The 22267-nt window shown below is 37.3% G+C and overlaps 2 protein-coding genes and 1 pseudogene across 3 annotated transcripts; 1 reads left to right on the forward strand and 2 right to left on the reverse strand.

Moving 5' to 3' along the window:
• Positions 1 to 9945: 9945 nt before the first annotated feature.
• Positions 9946 to 20160, reverse strand: LOC145127577 (high affinity nitrate transporter 2.6-like; annotated as a pseudogene).
• On the forward strand, positions 14004 to 17353 carry LOC145123744 (ribonucleoside-diphosphate reductase large subunit-like). 2 transcript variants are annotated; one of them, XM_079058958.1, is made up of 9 exons: positions 14004 to 14629; positions 14886 to 14968; positions 15099 to 15129; positions 15223 to 15341; positions 15950 to 16145; positions 16394 to 16543; positions 16624 to 16771; positions 16898 to 16981; positions 17057 to 17353. In XM_079058958.1, exons 6-8 carry the CDS (start codon positions 16443 to 16445, stop codon positions 16904 to 16906), a joined length of 258 nt encoding a protein of 85 aa, XP_078915084.1. In that variant the 5' UTR covers positions 14004 to 14629; positions 14886 to 14968; positions 15099 to 15129; positions 15223 to 15341; positions 15950 to 16145; positions 16394 to 16442; the 3' UTR covers positions 16907 to 16981; positions 17057 to 17353. The 2 variants fall into 2 exon arrangements, with proteins under 2 accessions (XP_078915084.1, XP_078915083.1); XM_079058957.1 differs by having other exon boundaries at positions 14004 to 14968; positions 15223 to 15737.
• An 840-nt stretch (positions 20161 to 21000) lies between the features above and the next one.
• LOC145127578 (PKS-NRPS hybrid synthetase cheA-like) lies at positions 21001 to 22035 on the reverse strand. Its single transcript, XM_079062749.1, has 4 exons — positions 21958 to 22035; positions 21788 to 21884; positions 21395 to 21675; positions 21001 to 21315 (listed from the first exon to the last, which is right to left on the reverse strand). Exons 1-4 carry the CDS (start codon positions 22033 to 22035, stop codon positions 21001 to 21003), a joined length of 771 nt encoding a protein of 256 aa, XP_078918875.1.
• Positions 22036 to 22267: the final 232 nt, after the last annotated feature.

Raw genomic sequence — 22267 nt, forward strand, 5'->3', positions numbered from 1 at the left:
ATCCATGCTTAACTTCGCCCATCTTCCTCTCTACTTCTGGGCTGAAGCTGTAGCAACCGCATGCTTTGTCCAAAACCGAAGCATTGTGTGCAAACGCCTCAATAAAACACCATATGAGGGCCTTAACAACCGCAAGCCAAATGTTCGCTTCTTTCATATCTTTGGTTGTAGATGTTTCGTGATCAACAACCGCGATCAGCTTAACAAATTTGCACCGAAGTCTGATGAAGGCATATTCCTTGGTTATTCCACTAACAAGGTTGCTTATCGAGTGCTCATCAGGCGTACAAGGCTGATCATTGAAAGCTTCGATGTGAAATTTGATGATTCTCACATCCGCAACGCTCCTCCATCCACTGAAACCACTGCAATCATGGAGAGTGACATTCCTGCTTCTTCAGGACCCTTGAATCTAGTTGAAGTCAATTATGATGATCTTTTCGATCCTGTTGAAACGGCGAAACTATCCGAGGTTCTTGTGTCACCCGCAGCTCAACAACAACACGCTGATGTCTCTGGACCATCTCTATCTGAAGTAGCATCTCTCAATACTTTCACCTCTCCGGTTGAGGGGGAAAGCTCTACTCCGGATCAAGCAACAACCGTCGAGGTTCCAGTACCTGATGCTGTTCAAAGTCCCACCCACAGAGAAGCAATACCATCAAACGTATCTTCGGATTCGGATGATGAAATCATAGAAAACATTGACACCAGCACCGATCCAAGGATTATCACTCTCCCATCTGCAGTCCAGGGGGAACCTTCTCAGGTTCCAGAGGAACTCCCATCAGCAATCCAGGGGGAACCTCTCCCAACCGTTCAAGAAAACTCCACTCTCATTCCAACAAACCAAGATGACTCAGCAGGATGTTCTCAAATCCAGGGGGAACTGCCATCCTCCACCGCAGCTTCTTCTGATATTCAAGATATTCCCTCTACCGCAGCTGCTGATCATCTGCAGCCCCATCTACATGTATGGACGAAGGACCACCCACCAGGTCAAATCATCGGCAACCCATCCGCAGGCATCCAAACTCGATCTTCCCAGGACCTATCTGACCACTGCCACTACACAGCATTCATGTCCTCGGTAGAGCCCAGAACGATCAAAGAAGCATTCCTTGAACCTGACTGGATAGCTGCAATGCAAGAAGAGCTAGAAGAATTTCAAAGAAACAAAGTTTGGCAGCTCGTTCCAAAGCCACGTGGTCACTCCATTGTTGGCACTAGATGGGTGTTCAAAAACAAGCTGTATGAATCTGGTGCGGTAGTCAGAAACAAGGCAAGGCTAGTTGCAAAGGGGTATAGTCAACTTGAAGGCATTGACTACGATGAAACGTATGCTCCGATAGCACGCATGGAAGCTATCCGGATCTTCCTTGCATACGCAGCCCACAAGAACGTCAAGGTACACCAAATGGACGTTAAGAGTGCCTTTCTCAATGGGGAACTAAAAGAAGAGGTCTATCTTCAGCAACCTCCAGGGTTTGAAAACGTTGAATTCCCATACCACTGCTACAAGCTTGAAAAAGCAGTCTACGGTCTGAAGCAAGCCCCAAGAGCATGGTATGAGACTCTTTCTGAATTTCTCGTCTCATCCGGGTACAAGAGAGGAGTGATTGACCCCACGTTATTTAGAAAAGCTAATGGTGACCACCTTATGCTTGTACAAATATATGTGGATGATATCATCTTCGGTTCGACTGATCAAGGCATGGTGGATGAATTTGCTAAGCTCATGACCAACAAGTTCAAAATAAGCATGAATAGAGAGATCAATTTCTTTCTAGGACTTCAAGTGAAACAAATTCCGCAAGGGATATTCATTCATCAAGAGAAATACACCACTGAACTTTTAAAGAAATATTCCATGGACAACTGTTCTTCTGCTAAGGTCCCCATGGCCTTCGGTTATAAGATCTCTGCTGATCCCGCAGGCGAATCTGTGGATCACAAGACTTATCGAGGTATCATTGGTTCTTTGATGTACCTCACCGCAAGCAGGCCAGACATTGTTTTTGCAACTGGTGTATGTGCAAGATATCAGGCGGACCCAAAAGTGTCACATATGACCGCAGCCAAACAGATACTACGGTACCTGAAAGGAAGCAAATCTTTTGGTCTATGGTACCCTGCAGGCAATGACTTCAGCATGCAAGCTTTCACAGATGTGGATCATGCCGGATGCAGATTAGACCGCAAAAGTACTTCAGGAGGATGTCAATTTTTGGGTGGAAGACTTGTCAGTTGGTCTTCAAGAAAACAAAGCTGTGTTTCTCTTTCTACTGCAGAAGCTGAGTATGTGGCCGCAGCCAGTTGTTGCTCTCAAGTCCTTTGGATGAAAACTCAACTAATGGACTACGGGTATAGAATGCTGCGGATACCGATCTATTGTGACTCTGAAAGTGCTATTGTTATCTCTCACAATCCAATTCAGCACTCCAAGACTAAACATATTGAACTACGGTATCACTTCATCAAAGACCACATCTTAAAAGGTAACATTGAACTCATCTTTGTCCCTTCTCATGAAGAGATTGCTGATGTGTTCACAAAAGCGCTCGATTCCACAAAGCTTAACACCTTCCTGCAAATGTTAGGAATGATGAATCCAGACCCGTAATTCTTTTTGAGTTGTTAGCTACCGCAGACCATCCTTGGTCTCCGTTGCGGTTCTAATTAAGAGTTATCTATGATAGATGGTTATGGTACCGCAGTCTAGGTACCGCAACCATATATTATACTTATCTCTCATGGGTCTTTATTGTCTGTTATTACTAATCTTTATACAAGTGTTTCTCCTCAGTTCCTCACTGCAGTCTTTTCCTTGTCCATCCGCGATGACTTTCCAACCGCAATGAAATTTCCATCCGCGATGACTTTCCAACCGCAATGAAATTTCCATCCGCGATGACGTTTCCAACCGCAATGCAACTTCCATCCGCGATCACGTTACTCATTTCTCAACTGTTTCATCAACTCCTAAATCTTTTGTGTGCTATTTAATGATCCTTCATTAAATAAAACATTAAATATAAAAACATTCCCTTAGAAACTGTCTCATTCTCTTTATTCATAATCCTTGTGTCAGACCTATTTTAGGGATGATGACAAAAAGAACGTTTTCCCATAAACTCATCCTTAATTTGTCCTTTCCTCTCCCTAATACGTCCCATCCGTTACAACTTCCTCTCCCATCACCCCCACGATCACCTGACACATCGATTGAGGCCTGACTTTTCATTAAATGCAAACCCCTTTTAGTAAACCTCCCAAATCTTTTTTAAACCGTTTTAATTATTTGTGGATGAGATTTAACCCCAAATTCAAAGATTCCCCCCAAATACCAAACGACGTTTTTACCCTATCTTTATCTTTTACCTAGGGTTAAAATCTTTCAACCCTTTGTAAACCCATCTTCTTCCCCAAATTCACTTCACGCTTTCTGAACATCGATCATTCCCTCTCTCTCAAAAAAAACTTCAAGAACTCTGTTTTTTTACTTCTTCTCTCAAGCTCTCAAAAATGGTGAAATCAGGTGCATCAAAGAAGCAATCTAAGGCTTCAGGCTCAGTAAACCCCACTGGATCAGACACTCCAACAATCGCATCAAGCAACTTTCGAGCAGTGTTTGAAGATCATCCCTCATACAATGCTCCAACCAAGCTCATGATCAAATTTCTGAAGAACCATCCCCTATTTGGTCCATTTGACGCATTCACAGATGTTGTTCTAGTTTCAACTCTCTTCAAGTGTGCCTTTTCTGCTTATCGCCCACTAGAAAACCCCCAAGAAGTTCACCTCAACCTCATTAATGATTCTTTGGTCATCTTGTCCAAAGAAAAGTTCTTATCTGCCATTAATCTTCTGGTTCATCCATCCATCAAGATTTTCTCACCTTCAATGGCAGACGTTACATCTGCACTCTATCAAATGGGGTATCAAAAACCAATCAGAGGGATTGGTGAGTTCAAGAAGAACCAGCTACCTGCGGTTTGGCAGTTCGTATGCCACTTTGTCATCCGCTGTCTATCTGGCAGAACCGGAGGCATTGACAACATGGGATTAAAGCTTTTGGAATTAGTATGGAGCATATTCACAGGACATGACGTCAACTACGGGCAGATCCTTTGGGACGATTTTCTTCAGTACATTCCCAAGGAGAGCCCAAAAGAGAACCCAACAGAGCTCACATTTGCTCGATTCTGGTCTCTCTGCATATCAGACCTACATGCGGACGCTGGACTAGATATGGGTAGTGACATCAATTTATTTGTCACTAAGGATCTCAAAAGGTACAATCCCTCTTCCAATCAATCTGTTTTTGGACCAATCCGCAGACTCCCTACTCACATTCTTTCAACCCTTGGTCTTGAGACTGCTGATGTCTCAGACCACATTGAGGCTACGGAAGGTATTGCCCCATACCCTCCTACCCCGCCTCTTCCTCAAATATCCGCAATTATAAACCCTGAGGGTACCGCAGTCCCCTCTGCCACTACACTATCCAATCTTTCTCAAAGAAGAAAGCAGTTGGCAACCAAGAAGCAGAGAACCCCAAAGAAAAACGCTCCCAAACCAACCGCACCCACGAAGAAACGAAAAACCAAACCTATCCCAATTCCATCTAGCAGTGATTCTGATGAGGATAGGCAACCGATTGCTATCCTCAAGAAAAGAAAAACTGATTCCCCTAGCCAAATGCGTGACCGGACCGATGCTGAAGCCTCTCAAAAGGCTCCAGTAGTCCTTGGGGTGGCCGCAGACCCATTCAACACCACCATCATTTTCCAGTCAGACTCAGAAACTGAGTCTGATTCACAACATCGTGGAGACTCCCCCCCAGTTCACTCCCAAGGGGATGATACTGGTGCACGCCCTAAGGTCTCCAGGGCTTCCCGACTGCATTTATTTTCACCAGAGGAGTTGAGCTCCATCCTTTTGAACGTCACCTATACACTACAAACACCTTCCCACCCGCAGGGCACTTCTTCCGCCCATGCCAGAACTGAGCCGAGGCCACACTTGACCACGGGTCAAGGAGACCGAGGAAGCTCAGGAAATCCTAATATGCTTACATCTTTTACAGGTGGTTTAGGCACGGTGAGCACAAATGTGCTAGGATCCGTGGACCCGAAGGACACTTCGGTGCGTTTTTCAGGATTTGACATAGAAGATTTAAATGATTCTTGGTTACGGTACACACCAGTAACCGAGTCAGATAAAAAGAAATATGTTGCATTCAGAAGGGCATTCCAAGCTCGCAAGGAACAACAGATCAAGCAGCAGCAGCAAAAGGAGCAGGAAATCCAGCTCGTGGCTAAGTATTGGGCAAATGCCATCAGCAATGCCAGTACCGTAGCCACCATTCAAAAGGTTCAAGCTTGGATGGATGAGACGGCTGAAACAATTTTAAAAGCTCAAGCTTCAGGTGCAGCCACGGGTACCTCCAACGTCCCTCCTACTCCAACCCCCAATCCAATTCCCACTCCAACAGTCCGTGAATCCCAAGACGAAGGTACTGCAGTCGAAGTCAGTTCTGCACCCACCTTTGGTCTTGATGATGAAGATATCCAAGAGGTCAACAAGCCCAGCCCCTCAGATGATGACTTAATGATGTTTGATGAGGAAGAGGAGTCCAGCGGTTCCCACCATTCAACTTCCAAGCCTAAAGAAAAGAAGAAAAAGAAGAAGAATGCGGTCTCCAGAAAAGAGTTCCTAAGCCTACAAGCCAAAGTTGATCAGATTTTGGCTACGGTCAAGCCCACTCAACCGCAACCTGAAGATACTCCAGGACCGCAGTCCCTGATCGAACGTATTGAACGTCTGGAAACAAGGGAACGCATGGCTGCTGAAAGAATATCTCTCAAAGTAGAGATGGGAATCCGGTCCCTTGACAACAACCGCAAGGCGGACCACAAGGAATTTATGACTGCAGCGGAACGCCTCATCTCTGAGGTGACCGCAATCAAAACGGATCTCCAAGCGGCCATCGCGGATCAAGCCTCTCAGTCTAAGAAATTGATAGATGAGACTCATACTGCTTATGAGTCCACTATCTCTGTTCTTCAAGCCACAATTAACAGACTGCAGAAATCCCTGTCCTCCAACTTCCATGGTCCAGAGATCCTCCAGCTCACAAAGGAAATCTACAAGCTGCTCTTCAGCTCCTCCACACCTAACAATCAACAATTGGCAGAAGCTCTAAAAGCTCAATTCCAAGAAGTATGTGCCAAGGTTGATGGACTTAAGCAATGGCTTGAGGAAGCTCCTCCGTTGCATCCCTCAAGAGGAGGAAGTAAAGAAGAAGAAGAAGAGGAAGTCCATCACTCTGAATCCATTTCTCAACATCAGAGTCCCCCCATCACCACAGAAAAAATTCCCACACCGCAGCCTTCACCGCAACCATCTCAACATACTCCATCTCCTCACACTTCACCTCGAAAGGAGTTCACTCCCAACAAGCCAGAAACTCCTCCCCGCTTCAAAAACCTTGCGGAGAACATGTCATCTCCAAGCTCTACAGACTCTCCTGCCACCGCACAAAGAAAACACGACTGGAAGGCAGCCAAACTGGCAGAGCTTATCTGGAGAGAATGCGGTTTTGATACCATGATGGATGAATCCTTGATAAATTCTTGGATCAATCCTCACCGCAGGTTACTGGATGAAGACTATCGACCCCACCTTACCTACACTGAACCTCCCTCGGACGGGTACTGGGATGTACCAATTTCTCCAAATGCCAAGTACTTCACAGTATTTGAGCAATTCGACCGCAGCCTTCCTGACCACAAGAGACTGCCAATGGAGTTTGAGAGACTTAGTCTTTTTCATGCTAAACATGCCTCCTCCATTGAGAACATATGGTCTAACGACAGACCATCCGCAGTCAAGAACTACAAAGTTCGGAAATTTATGAAGGCTGAATACATCCAGTACACCCTCACAAGAAGGGAACATGACTACATCCGCAGCCAAGCAGATTTTCCTTTCATGAATCCGGAAGAAATCTTCCTCATTGCCATGGTGTTTCAAAACAAATCAAAAAAGCACCCCAAAATGAAAATTGCGCTTGAAAAGGCCAACACTTTTCTGAAGGAAACTGTCTGCGATTTTGCCAAGATAGATGCGGATATCTACCCCACCATCCTCAAGAAGTTTGATCTCCCACCTCTTGAACCTGTGACAATGCCTACTGAAGGCTTTCAACAAAGATCTCTAGGCGCAACAAACTTTCCTGAACTTGGAGTCATATTCAAAAGGAAGACCGACAATGTCAAATACTTCATTCCTATGACTGCCATGCATCGCCTCACTAGAAAACAACTTGACATCTGCCGAACCGCAGTCGAAAGATCGAAGCACACCACCGCAGAAGTCAAGTTCGAGATCTCAAGAAGAATCACCTGGCTGGAAAACATCAGGAAGTTTTGGTGGATTCTGATCAAGTTTCTCAAACTTGATAGCTGAACCGAAGTTAAAGATGTCACTTAGGGGAAATTGTTGAATCATGAAAGTGACCCTCTTGAACTTTGCTACCGCAACCACTTCAGCACCCGCAGTCAATCTTTTCATCAGCAACCGCAACCGCAATCGGACTCTTGCTACCGCAGTCAACTTAGCTAGATTACTTCATTTGTCTTTATTGTAATACACTCTATTATCCAGTATGCCTTGCATGGCTACGTATAGAGATGTAATCTAGTGCACTTTTGAGTTTCTATAAATAGAGACTTATTCTCTTGTATTCAATACGGATTATGCTTCTATTCTAAATATATTTCTCTGAAGTTATCTTCTCTATTTCTCTATCTTTCTACTCTTCACTTCTTACTTGTTACTGGAACATAACTGATTATAACCTCTCTTTGGAGCAAGTCTTTGAGACTTAATCACCAAGTTTGATCTACCTTATTAACTCGGTTTGAATGCATTCCTTGTTATGAATCAACTTGTGTGTTTTCTTGATATAACAATTGTCGTCATTTCTATTTCTTTACATTTCCGCAACTAACTCTCTAACTATTTAACTCTAACTTATTAATATTATTGTTGAGCTTTCAGATCCTTTGAGATTAACTATTCCGCAATATACTTGTTCTAACGTTTTGTTCAAGTGTATCTCTAAGTTTTTCTCTCAACAGGGGAGTAAGATGAATTCCCCAGGATCACTGACTATTGTTTTTCTGTGGATGTTTCAGGTCTGATCTTCGCTATGTAGGATCATAGTGAGAAAGCATAAAATAGTAAAAAATGGGTCGGGTCGGATCGGATCGTATGCTTTAAAAGATTTCAACACAGCGTCAATAGTTATATTAAAGTTCTCACACTTGTAGTCATTTCAATTCTTTAATCCAAATCAAAGGCGATCATGTTACACCTGTGGTTCGAAGTCAGAGGTTTTGTTGATAGGCGAAGTTTCACAAAAAAGTTTTTTTGTTATTTTTTTTCCTTTAATTTTAAATGAACCAGACTATTATTACTCATTGATTAAATTTTAAATAAACTGAGACATCGGTTTATTTTAAATGGATTGAGATATAAAATATGGCTTCTAACATTTTGACATTTTTTTTTTGCTAAACAAGAAACATTATTAGATAGGTGTTGGTAATTTGTAAGGTAGGCCTCCAATCTTTTTTATATATAATATATAATACATTTAAAAGGTTTACTAATACATTCAAAACAATGTATTCATATAAAAAATCAAAATAAAATCAAAGATACCCTTAATCGGTTCAACAGATTAATAAAAGGTAAATGGCACAAAAAAACACTCTTTTTACACAGAAATTCTATTTTGACACCGTGTTTTTTTTTTTGTGTCAATTTTGACACTGTGTTTTCCAATTTGTTACAATTCTGACCACTTGACCGGTTAACCAGGTTACATGCTGACGTGACATGATGACGTGTCAGTTTTGATGACGTGGCATGCTGACGTGTCAAAATTGATTTTTTTTCCACAAAAAACTCTAAGTTTTCACTTTTTTTTCGATTTTGACACTAAGTTTAATTTTTTATTTCAATTTTGACACTATGTTTTTTTGTTCCAATCGAACATCATTTATCAAATTTTGTTCAATTTTGTCTATTTTCCATTTGAAACCGTATAAATATATTTTTTTTATTACATTTTAAACCGTATAAACATATTTTTTTCGTTTAAAAACCACATTTTAAAGTTGCATATTTAATATAAAATACAATTTTTATATAACTAATACATATTTATACATAAAAATATGGTTTGAGTGTAAAAAAAATGTATTTGTACAAAACTATGGTTTTTAAATGAAAATAAAAACATATTTATACGGTTTAAATGTATTAAAAAAATATTTATACGGTTTCAAATAAAAAATTGTCAACATTGAACAAAATTGGAAAAAATGATGTTCGATTTGGAACAAAAAAACATAGTGTCAAAGTTGAAAGAAAAAATTAAACTTAATGTCAAAATCGAAAAAAAAATGAAAACTTAGTGTTTTTTGTGAGAAAAAAATTCAATTTTGACACGTCAGCATGCCACGTCATCAAAACTGACACGTCATCATGTCACGTCAGCATGCAACCTGGTTAATCGGTCAAGTGGTCAGAATTGTAACAAATCGGAAAACACAGTGTCAAAATTGACACAAAAAAAAATACGGTGTCAAAATCAAATTTCTGTGTAAAAATAGTATTTTTTGTGCCATTTACCCATTAATAAATCGTTATTTCAAAAAGAAATCGTATTATTGTAACAATATTCATATAAAAATATTACTTTACTAATACAATCAAAGCAAATATTATATAAAATTCAGAGAAATTTACGGATAAGCAAAGGCTCCGACAAGTACGGCATATTATATACGTACGTCTGCTTATACAACCACGGTGTTGTTCATGTTGAAAAGTCCACTTTTTATATATTTATTTTGTCGTCTTCTTTACTTAACCCTTGCTTTCTTTATTCATTTTTCTGATATCCCTTAAAACGTGGTTGTTTGGAGTGGTATTCGGCGGGGTTTGGGTAAGCGCAACCACCGATCTATTCCCACGTTCCGCCCGGCTGTTCTCTGCGAACTTCATGCTTCCGATGTGCATGCAAACCCTTGTCTCTCTCCTCGTCACTGTACTCCAAGCTATAGTAATACTCTTCATTGTATTTCTCATTCTTAGACGCCAGAAAAAACATGCTCCCCCATTGTGGGAAATGGATAAAAGCCACCGGAGTCGTTAAAACCACTGTCATCACTCCCATCCATGTTAACCCCCACGCCGTAGAAAATCTTGCACCGGAGAAAAATATTAGCTGGGTCAAACCAACACCAACATTGCCGCCGGCTCCGGTTAAACCAGATAGAATGCCAAGAGAGCATCGGGAAACAAAGGGAATGATGCCGTATGTCGCTCCACAAGCCGTTTGTCCTCCCATGGCCATAAGCATCATTGACAAGATTGCGATGGGTAGAGAGTTGGATAGGCCTAACCATATACAGAAAACGCCTCCTAGGGTTTGTGTTATCCATAATGTCCATAATCTGCCTCTCATTCCGAATTTTCTACCAGATAGGTCAGAAGCATATCCACCAAATGGACGTGTAAAGAAGTTAGCAATCCCGAAGCTGGCTGCCACAACTCCGGCTGTGTGAAGCTTTAAATTAAACCTATTTAACATTAGAACAATGAAATCGTTTGTTAATTAGCTAGTGACCATAAAGATTTTACGATGAATTTCTGGAAAAAGTAGCTCAAAATCAAAGATTATTTAGTTACCTATCATAGAAGTATTCAGAGATGACATTATTCAAGCACAACTGGGTTGAAAATAGGAAAAAGGGTTGATTTTTATTTCATTTGCAAAAATGGGTTGTTTTTTTGTGTCCCCACATAAAAATCAACGTATTTATATATAATTTTACATTTTGACCCCTTCAACTTTCATAATAACCCTACAACTTATATTTTATATCTTTTTTTATAAAAGAATTATTTTTTTTTAGCTTTTTTACAACAAATGTAAATTTGTATATATTAAAAACATATAACCGAAATATGTCTATTATGTTATTGCGATTTACATCATTAGAAAATTTTAATAAACACATTCTAATTGATACCAATATCGAATATATTACATGTTAAGAAATTACGAAATTACAAGATAATTCAAGACACAGCTACAAAAGAAATTAAACATGAACTAAAAACTAAATTAAACATAAAATTACAAGAATAATAAAAGTTACATGGTTCACATCGCATTGAATCTTGGTTGAGAATTTGAACAATTTCTCCTGTTATGACCAGGTTGATGGCATAATCCACATTTACGAGGTTCATCACGATGGCGAACATCCATCTCGTTACGAAATCAATTTGCACGCCTTCGACCTCGACTGACTGCACATTTTGAGTTATCTGCTTGAATACTCCAATCAGCCTCTAACCAATAATCAACATGAGGAAGTGGTGAAAACCCGTCATTATATTGTTGCTTGTACGTCACAGTTGTGTAAACATGATTGATAATGGAAAAATGGTTATCCCCTCTAAAACGACAAACTGCAAGAGCATGTGAACAAGGGAATCTTTCCATCTGCCACTTACCACATGTGCATGTATGTTGATAATAACTGACAGTGTGGGTATTTCCTTCGTTTTCATTTATTCGTAACTTGGTGACAATTCTATAGACACCTTCATAACTTCATTATAGTTGAACTCAGTTAAAGTATGACTTTGTGCAGAAGTGTCACGTTTACGAAAGAGACGCCACATACGTGATGGTAGAGGTGTATTGCAATTCATTGCAGCATCACTATGTTTTCTAAAAAGTTGTACAGTTCTATTGAATGTAAGATCAATACACGCCCTAATAGGTAGTTGTCTTGCTCCTCGTAGCGCATTATTCATACTCTCGGATATATTTGTCGTTAACGACCCTCATCGACGATTTTCATCATAAAAAAGACACCATTGACTTTTATCAATTTGGTCTAGATACTGCCAAGCTTCAAGATTGATTGCTTTGATTTGTTTCTTATACTTCACAAACTTTCTTTTTTGTGTGGTGCTTCCAATAAGAAACGTCAACATTTAGAATATTTTTAATATCTGCTTGTATATGTTTCACTGGATAAGCAATATCTTTTTCAATTGAGCGGATGATGTAGAAGGCTATAGTTGCAGAGTTTAGACTCCTGTTGTCATTGCCTCTACAAGATCCTAAACAATTGTGTGCATCCACCCAACGTGTGATCTTCCACATATGATGGTTTTTCTTTTTCATTGCACGAACATACCATGCACACTGCGATGTATATGGGTCAGTATTAGAACTTCCTTCTTCACCGCCAAGAGTTTTACACTTTGCTATCCAAAAACTACTTTTACTTTCACAAACCTTAAACTCTCTATTTTGCTTGATCGACCAAAGTCTTACTGCCTTTTTTACCTGATCCTTATTTTCAAACAACATTCCTAACCTTATTTTGTTTTCAGATTCATTCCAAAAATCTAAATGAATTTTGTCTTGGATATCTACTACGTCATCGTCTCCTTCGTCTCCAATATCGTTCATAAAGTTCATAATTGGACTTTTACTCACAATCGAAGTTTCATTCACATTATCGTCAGACTCATCCCCAACATGACTTAATGATTCACTAACACTATCTTCACTAAATTGGGAGTTGGGTTCATCAAATCCAAAGTCATTATCTGTCTCACAAGCACCATTAGGTAAAGGAAAATGTACCTTAGAGGGGTTGGTGACAAAATCAATAGGCTGAAGTGGCTGTGATACTCCATAATTGTTAAGAAGATCTACAAGACTAGTATTCGCAGGCCACATTTTTTGTAACTGCAAAATAAACAATAAGATAAAATATATAAATTATCATATTTTACATAATGTTTCACGTTAGATATTTGAAATAGACAAGAGTATGTACCTTACAATTTAGTTGCGAAGGAGGATTCATATATGAAGTTACAAACGTGACTGAAGAATTAAAGAAGAAAAGCTGGGATTTCAAATTTGTGAGAACTATGGTTTATGAAAATGATGATGGAAACTAAAATGGTGAATTCAATATATACATCAGAAAATGAATTGAACGTAAACAAAGTTATAATTATTTTTTTAACTTTTACTTACATATTTTCAGATGAAAATGAAAATTCATACTTTTACTTTTGCATGTGGATAGTGACAATTAAGACACCTACTTTTGCATATGGATAGTGACAACTAAGACATTTACTTTGCAGATAAAGAATGACAATTCAATGGCTTTTGTTTTTTTCTACAAATAATTTGACATAAAAATTGTATATATATATATATATATATATATATATATATATATATATATATATATATATATATATATTAGATTAAAAAGAAATATTTGATATTTACATAAATTCCGATTATAATTTGAATAATAAACTTATATATTATATGTAATAAAGATTAAAATATAAACTTAAAAAATTAAAGATATAAAAAGTAAATAATATATAAGTTATGGGGTTATTATGAAAGTTGAAGGGGCCAAAATGTAAAATTATATATTCATACGATTTTTATGTGGGACCTATTTTTGCAAATGAAATAAAAATCAACCCATTTTTGCAAAAGGTTATTGTTTTCAACCCATTTTTGAAAAAAACTCCACCAAGTGTACGCCCATCGAATATCCATAGATCAAGAAAAAGATCCATGTCCTATAATTCGATATAGCATTTCGGAATACCTGCAGTTATAGAAAATAAAAGTCATTTGGTGAATCAAAGAAAGATGTTTCGTTAATATTGTTTGATGGGTATTCCATAAAGTTGGACACGTACGTATACTACTTGAATAATTAGTGTTCTTGAAATAGCGTATATTTGTGATAATATTAAGATCAGTTGATTTGATATTATTAATACTATTGACGAGTCTAACCGTCGTCCTCAAAATCACAGCCGTCTAAGCTCTACGTTCTTTCAATATCGTCAGCATAAACTCGATTTTGGGTGTTTTTTTTTTTTTTTTTTTGCTGTTCATCGCCTCTCACGATTCCGTCTCTACCCACGTTCACGTCTTCTTTCTTCTTCTCCCCCACGTTCACGTCTTCAACCTCTCAACCGACTTCAACTGACTTCAAACTCCACCCCACGTTTCTCAATCGGCGTGATTATAAAAGAGAGCTTCACATCTCAATCAACATTTTTCTCCTCTACTTTGGTTTCGCTTTACAACAACGAAATCACCACTGAAATCCCTAATGATATCAGGAGCTTAATAAAATTTTCTATTCATCGAATGTTGTTTGTGGCCGGAAAAGACAGAGAGGGGGATGGAGCTACGGTCGTCGGTGAAAGGAGGTCGTGGGCTTCGTCCATGGATTCTTTCCTGGTGGTGGAAGGTGTTGGTGCGATTTCCAGTTCTAATGAAGACGAAGAAACAATTTTGGGTTTGGGTTTGATTTAAATTTAGTTTCCAGTTTTGGGTTTTCGTTTGTTCCAACCTTTTTTTCTCGATTAACATTCATATACCTCACATAATGTTGTGATTTAGTTGGTCGGTGCTGTTGTTGTAAAAATTACTAGACCTGATACTCTTTTCCATCGAAGAAGGGAGGTTAGTCTTATTTACTTGAATTTGCGAACAAATATTGATATATTTTGAAAAAAACAATTCATCATCTATATGTGATGAAAGCTACTGGTGCATATAGTCACAGTCAGGTAACTTAATGTTTGCACATAAATGGTAAATTTTTACATGAAATTTGAGTGAAATGTTTATTTTTGCTACTGAAATCAGGGTATTAACGGATTGCGTGACACCATTGTTGTTGGAATTAAAGTGCATGATGGTTTCTCTGCTGATACAGGTGATATTTTCTTGATAGATGGTGCAAGTCCAGGGGTAATTAGGGAATTTCTTAACAAAATGATCATATTGAATTGGAAAAAGGTAAGGTTTGTAGGGGTAATTGGGGAATTCCCCTTTTCAAATGTTGGTATTTCCATATCAAATTAAGTTTGATCGTATAGGAAATTCGGTTGATTATATGTTTGTTTTGAATGTTATACATTTGTTATAGATGGACTGGAGCAACTTTTTGCTTCCACAAAGTAAGCTTCTTTTCACTGGTACTATTCTCATATCATGCATTTGATTTGTGTTAAAGTAATCTAATAATAGATTCTGGTGGCTATGTTCTATAGGTTTGATGTTATACATTTTGTTGGATTAAAGGCAGTTGGTGAAAGTGTACAGAAGCCCTTCATGTACCACAACAACAATATCATTGGTACTTTAATTCTCTACAAAAGATGGAACCATGGTATGCTTCTTTAAAAATTATCTTGAAATGGTGGGAACATTTTCATTTTTTTATTATTATTTAAATTTTCAGGTACGCGATTACATACATGTTGTAGATTCATGTTCAATAAAGTCAAATAGAAACATAACGTTAGTCATATGCTCTGCAAATTGCTATTTGTAAGAGGGGTAAATAGTTGAATAGAAAATTTTAGCTTTATATATATTATCATGTTTCCTTTTTTGCTAAAACCCCTCAAATTGTCTCCATCTTCAGGAAAGATTAGTTTTATTATGAACAAGCTGTTGAATGTCCTTGAAGTTATTATAAGTAATAATTTGCAAAAGACAACTATACCTTTCTTTATTCTTACATGAATAAATTTGTGTTCAGGGGCTGTAAGAGTTTGTTCAGGTGATTATCATCCTTATGTCATTCTTTCAGTAAAACCAGAGCAGTATCTTTTCATAAACAAACTAGGGTTTGAGTCTTTAAAAGCTGCATTGTTAGACTTTAGAGTTGTAACTTTCAATTCCAATGTGAATCAACAAAGTTGTGATTTTTGAATATTACTTTTTAATAAGTAGTTAATGATTATGATTAGTTATTGTGGAATCTACATTTAGGGAATTCTACAACCAGACATGTGGGGAGTGACACCTTCAGATTTGTGGGATTGGATTGCTCTTCGTGCAATGATAGAGAAGAATGGAATACGCAATTCCCTACTTGTAGCTCCTATGCCAACTGCTTCAACTAGTCAAATTCTTGGAAATAATGAGTGTTTTGAGCCCATTCACCTCCAATATCTACAGTCGTAAGGTGAGTGATTATGATTCCATTGACTTTATATAATGGAATCAAGAACGAGGGAATCAAGAAATGAATGGAATGGTTTATTCCATTGGAATCAAAAAATGAAAAAAACAGTTTGTTTTATCTAATGGAATGGAATCACCTATTCCATTCCTTAGCCATTTTTTTTTCACTTTTATTCATTTCATTATTTAACAAAATGAAAAATTGCTATACTACTCATTTTTTTTCTTTTAATGAACTTTTTTTTGTAGTGGTGAATCTGTTGTAGTGAACAAACATTTGCTATATGATTTGACTGAAATGGGGCTTTGGTCTCTAACTCTCAAGAATCAGATCATTTATGAAGATGGATCTGTTCAGAAAATTTCTGAAATCAATGAGAATCTGAAAGCAATTTACAAGTATGATTTAAAACTCTATTTTCTTTTATTTATTATCCCTCTTTTTAACCTCATTCTAATGTGAAAACATGGTTTTTCAGAACTGTTTGGGAGATTAAACAAAGGACTTTGGTTGACATGGCAGTTGACCGAGGATGCTACATTGACCAAAGTCAAAGCCTAAACATTCATATGGATCAACCCAACTTTGGCAAACTCACTTCTTTGCATTTTCATGCTTCGTCTAAGGTACTAAAAACTATTTAAACTAAATATAAATTATGAAATTGTTATTATTTCTATATACAAGAAAAAGTTTTAAAGTGAAAAATACAAGAAATGATTAAATATTAATGTTTGTGATGTGTGTATCAGGGGCCTTAAACTGGGATGTATTATTTGCGATCAAGGGTTGCAGCTGATGCAATTAAGTTCATTGTTGATACTTCTATTCTCAAGGTAACTTATGATTTATATTGTTAAAATCATTTTTTTATTAAATTGTATAGACTAAAGTAATTGGAATGAATGTAGGAAAATATAAAGGCGACTGGTGAAGAAGATGACAAGACAAAAAATGTCACAAATCGTGTGTTCTTTGATGATTCGTGAGGAATGCATGGTGTGTGGAAGTTAAAGTTGTTGAATAATTTGCTTAATGTTTGAAACTTCTGGAATGTAAAGTCTTGTATTTTTTTTTTTATTAGGATTAGATGTTTGAAAAGTATTTTCTGCATATCGGTATCCGAGATGAGGGTATTTGGTTTAACTTTTAACTTATTATTATATAATATGGTATAAATATGTTAAAATTAAGGGGATAATGACTTAAAAGGGTAATATATTATTCGATTTGTATACATTTGGTCACTGAGTTTTTTTTTCGTCCACATTTACCCCTTAAACTTGTTAAACTGTACACATTTAGTCCTTATGACCTGTTACTCCAGGTTAGCCGGGAAAAATGACTTGATATGGTAATATATTTTTCATTTTGTACACATTTAGTCCTTAATATTTTTGTACATATTTAGTCCTTAACATTTTTTTTTCAAAATAAGTCCTTTTTTTGTACTAATTCAGTACTTATGAATTATTTCTTTAGGTTTTTTTCACGACATCTTACGTGAGACAATCATTGATGAGGTGCTTGGGGTTGTTGATGCTTACGTCCAATGCGATCTCGACTGCTTGGTTGCGTAAGTCTTGTGGTTTGGCTTAGGTCTTGTATTTTGAACATCGTAACTTCTTCATACGATATCAGATTTTAAGGATCTTTATCCACGTGCTCATTTTTTGAGTCTACTACAACTTTCATTATGATTACTCCCATTAAAATGTAATATATTTTTACTAACGATTTTATAAAAAAAACATACATACATACATGCATTCATAAAAAACATATGGACAGGGGAAGACGCAGTAATACATAGTAGGTGTTGCCGATATGAAATAGGTGTTGCCGATACATGGAAAATAGGTATAAACGTAAAAAAAAGCGAAAAATTTTCCACTGCAAACAGAAAAAACAGGTGTTGTTGGTGCAACACCGGGACCATACTAAATCCGCCACCGCGTATGGATATAAAAATCATAAGTAAAAATATATTATTTTTTAATGGGAGTAATCTAAATGAAAGTTGTAGTAGACTAAAATACGAACGCATGAATATAAAGATCGTTAAAATCCGAGATTATATGAAGAAGTTATGACGTTCAGAACACATGACCTAAACAACCAAGTAGTCGAGATAGCGATGGATATAAGCATTAAAAGCCTCATACACCTTATTAATGAATGTCCCACGTAAGATTTTATGAGAAAAAACTAAAAAATCATTCATAAGTACTGAATGAGTACAAAAAAATGACTTATTTTGCAAAAAAAGAAAAAAAAAAAGACTAAATGTGTACAAGAATATTAAGGACTAAATGTGTACAAAGTGAAAAATATATTACCCTATTAAGTCATTTTTACCGGGTAACCTGGAGTAGCCGGTCATAAGGACTGAATGTATACAGTTTAACAAGTTGAAGGGGTAAATGTGGACGAAAAAAAAACTCAGTGACCAAATGTGTACAAATCGAAAAATATATTACTCTTTTAAGTCATTATCTCTAAAATTAAGTGTTATTTCGTTTATTTGTTTTCATTGTGGTTATTCTGGTACTACTATGATTTTTTATTTTAATTTCTTTAATATTTTCGAAATTGAAATTCAATGAAAAAAAACCTTAGAAACAATAAGAATGTCATTCCGTAGATTGATTTGAAGACCAAAAGACTGCAACTATCTTATTTAAGGATGGATATGTTGTTATTATGGATAAAGATTGGAGGCCGAAATGATGAAACTAAAAAATAAACGTAAACGTAGTGCATAATACTACATATGGAAAAAATATAGAGAAGCTAAGTGCGAAACAATTATGTTTTTTGTTTGTGAAGCATTACAAATTAGCAGGTGTTTTTAAACATGATTGTTTATGAGAATATATAATTCTGACTAAATCATGGAAACATAAACCAAATATTAAATACATACTTCACAATATTCTCCAAAATCATTTATTCTTGTAATACTGAAATCAAACCAGTATCAACCACCAACAACATCATCTCCTAAAAGACAAAAAAAAAAAAAAAAAATCAAGCAAAAAACTCAACATGGTGTTAAGTGATCTAACCAAGAACCGATGCAGTAATGGACCATAAACTAAAAATAATCAAAATAAAAAGTCATATCCATCCAAAAAGCATACCAACATCCGTCAACCCGACCAACGGGCGGGTATAACACTAGTTAAGATTGTTAGCAGATTAATTAATTTATGTGATGACCTTGGAGAATTTATGTTTTGCAACCCGACCCTCCTTATATTATAAACCTGAGCAAAGTTGCCATCAGGCAAGTCTTGTCCATAAGCCAATACAAGAGCACCAGCAATCAAATGAAACCACCCAGGAATAAAGAAAGCGATCCTCCACGCCGTGAACGGCGTAGTTCCGAGCATCCCGGTGATCACATGGAAGAGCACCGGCATGAGCAGCTGAGTAAGCCCACCTCCGAGGTCACCCCACCCGGCAGAAATCCTGTTCACAACTCCAATAATCTTACCATTGAACATCACACTCGTCCAATACTGATCACAAGAAACGAACGTCGCCAGTGAGAACCCAATCATGAACCTCACAGCTACGTAACCTCCAGCATCTTCCACAAAGCAGACGCTGAAAACCACCGGGGCAGCAAGGATGTTGATCACCGCACAACCGTACCTAGGACCCACGAGGTCGCAGATCACTCCCATGGCGAGGCGTGAGAGGATGCTGCCGGAGACTGAGGCGATTCCAGCATTTGAGATATCGGAACGGGTGAGGTTGAGGTTGTCACGGATGATGGGAACAAGTGGCCGGCGGCGGCGAAGGTGGAGATAACGCAAGTGCAGAAGGAAAGCCATGAGAGATGGAAGGCTCTCATGTGGGGTTGTGCTACGGAGAAGACCTTCATCTTCGTGGCTTTGTTTTCTGAGTCCACAGGCAGAGCAAAGGTCCGCTGAGGAGAGGTGGTGGTGCTGTCATTGTCGATGGATATGACTTCTTGATGCTCTGGGGCAGTTGCAGGGGAGGCCATTGTTGGTTTTTGAACTCCCCCAAAAATATGGGGAAGCTAGAATAGTAAAGATATGGGATCTGTATATACGATAGGCTAAGCAACTGTAAGCTGTAGGTGTGCTTATTGGGAGGAGGTGTGAGATATATAGTATTTATAGAGATTACATTAGTGAAGATTTGGAATTCGCGAAAGTTGAATTTTAGAAATTAGACACGACTTTGATTTACGAACTCTAGTCTTCATTTGTTTTATTTTGAGTAATAAAACTACTTTTATATATGCTGATATTAATCGGGGATTTCTAAACTGGCATCTCTACCTCTAGGACGGATAACCTGCTTTTAGGGAAAATATAGGATTTTCCCAGGATAACACTGGCATTTCTAAAACTGATGGTTTATTTTCTACTAATGGACGTTCGTATTCATTCCATGACTCCTTGGATTGTGCGTATTTAGTACGAACCAGGAAGTCATGGAAGGAATGAGTTTTCAAACATGCTTTCATAAGAAAATATAGGATTTTCTTGAGGAACACTTTTCACAAGAATCAAAGAATATTTTTCCACCAAAACTAAATGCTTATGAACTCACCAGCTTTATGCTGATATTCTTTCAAAACTGCTTGTATTCTCAGGGAATTAGTAGACATGTACTTCCAGGAATTTGGAGAAGTCGGAGCGTAGAGTCACGTCTTTCCATTTTACTTTTGATATGAACAAAACTATGTATTAAACAATGTAAACCTTTTTCATATATGTATTCAATGTCTGGTTGTGTTTACTATGCTTGATATGATACAATTGTTGTGATACTACGCATGACGTCAACCACCCCCGAACGTTTCCGCCGTTCCGGTTTAGGGGTGTGACATGTCTAGTGTGGACTTTAGACACGTTAACATCCAATTATAGTTCTCCTCCTTTTCATTGATGATAAAGGCAAAAGCTATGCTAAATGTCTTGTTGGTTGAAGTTGTACCAACAATCTGAACAAAAGGCATACCATATTTGTTGGTCTTGTATGTTGCATCTATAATCAAAACGTGTGGAAATGCCTTCCATATATTCAACGATTGTGGATGAATGAAGAAAAGATTTTCCAATTCATTTGAAATACTGTTTACGGAGAACTCCGTAACAAAATGTTTCTCGTTCAAAATTTCCATTAGAACCTACATTTAAATACTGTTAATTAATAAAAAATTTAATATACAAATTAAATTTAAAATACTACTTGTTGGATATACTAACCTGCATTGGAGTTTTTTCGTAATTTCGGGACGAGCGAAGCTTGAGACGCTCATTGTATATGGTTTTTAGTGTAGAAACATTATTCTCGTCGCGGTCCTTTAGTATCGAGAGTATGTCATGTGGTGTAACATTCTGATTTGTCAAGTCAGCCACCAATTGTTTCTCGTGTTCTTTCAACCGTCTAGCAAAAGCATGTCCCTCCATATATTGTGCATGTGGATGATTATGTTGATCACATATCACCCTGAGGGTCCAACCGTCATATTTTTTGATATACGAACCTACCAATTGAAAGTTACAATTGATTTTTTTTGCTTCCAAAATTTTTAATTGTTGCTTTGCTTTCGTATTCACGACCACGGTCACAAATAAGTGTAATATAAGACACCTCGCCATTTTTTGCCTTTGATTTTCTCATCATGATGACATAACCAAGAGAGAATGCAATGCTTTGCACCCATTCCATCAACTCATCACGAGACTCAAACACCTATTTAAAAAAAACGTTGTTAACAAATTGTAACACAATGATAAAAAAATGTTAATCAACATTTGAATTATACCCGCTTGGTAGAAAACGATGATGTCACTATCGTGTTCTCAACGCCGTCATTTAAATTATTTCCGTCGGGTCTCCACATTTTTTGCTAAACACTGCAAAATAATAAATAGTTATAAAAAATAAAATTATATATATACTGCTAATCTAAAATTTAATATGTTTTATAAAAAAAAATTAGTGTAAAAACTAATAAACGTGATAGCCCAAGTTTTAATTTCAGCCCAATTTTAAACCCGTCCATATAAATACAAAAAGAAACCCTAAAATTTGTTAGCCTCCACTCCAAAATCAATCGTGTCTCTGTCAATCCA

Source organism: Lactuca virosa, chromosome 7, assembly GCF_052849685.1.
Source record: "Lactuca virosa cultivar CGN04683 chromosome 7, Lactuca_virosa_CGN04683_v6, whole genome shotgun sequence".
NCBI classification, from domain to species: Eukaryota; Viridiplantae; Streptophyta; class Magnoliopsida; order Asterales; family Asteraceae; genus Lactuca; species Lactuca virosa.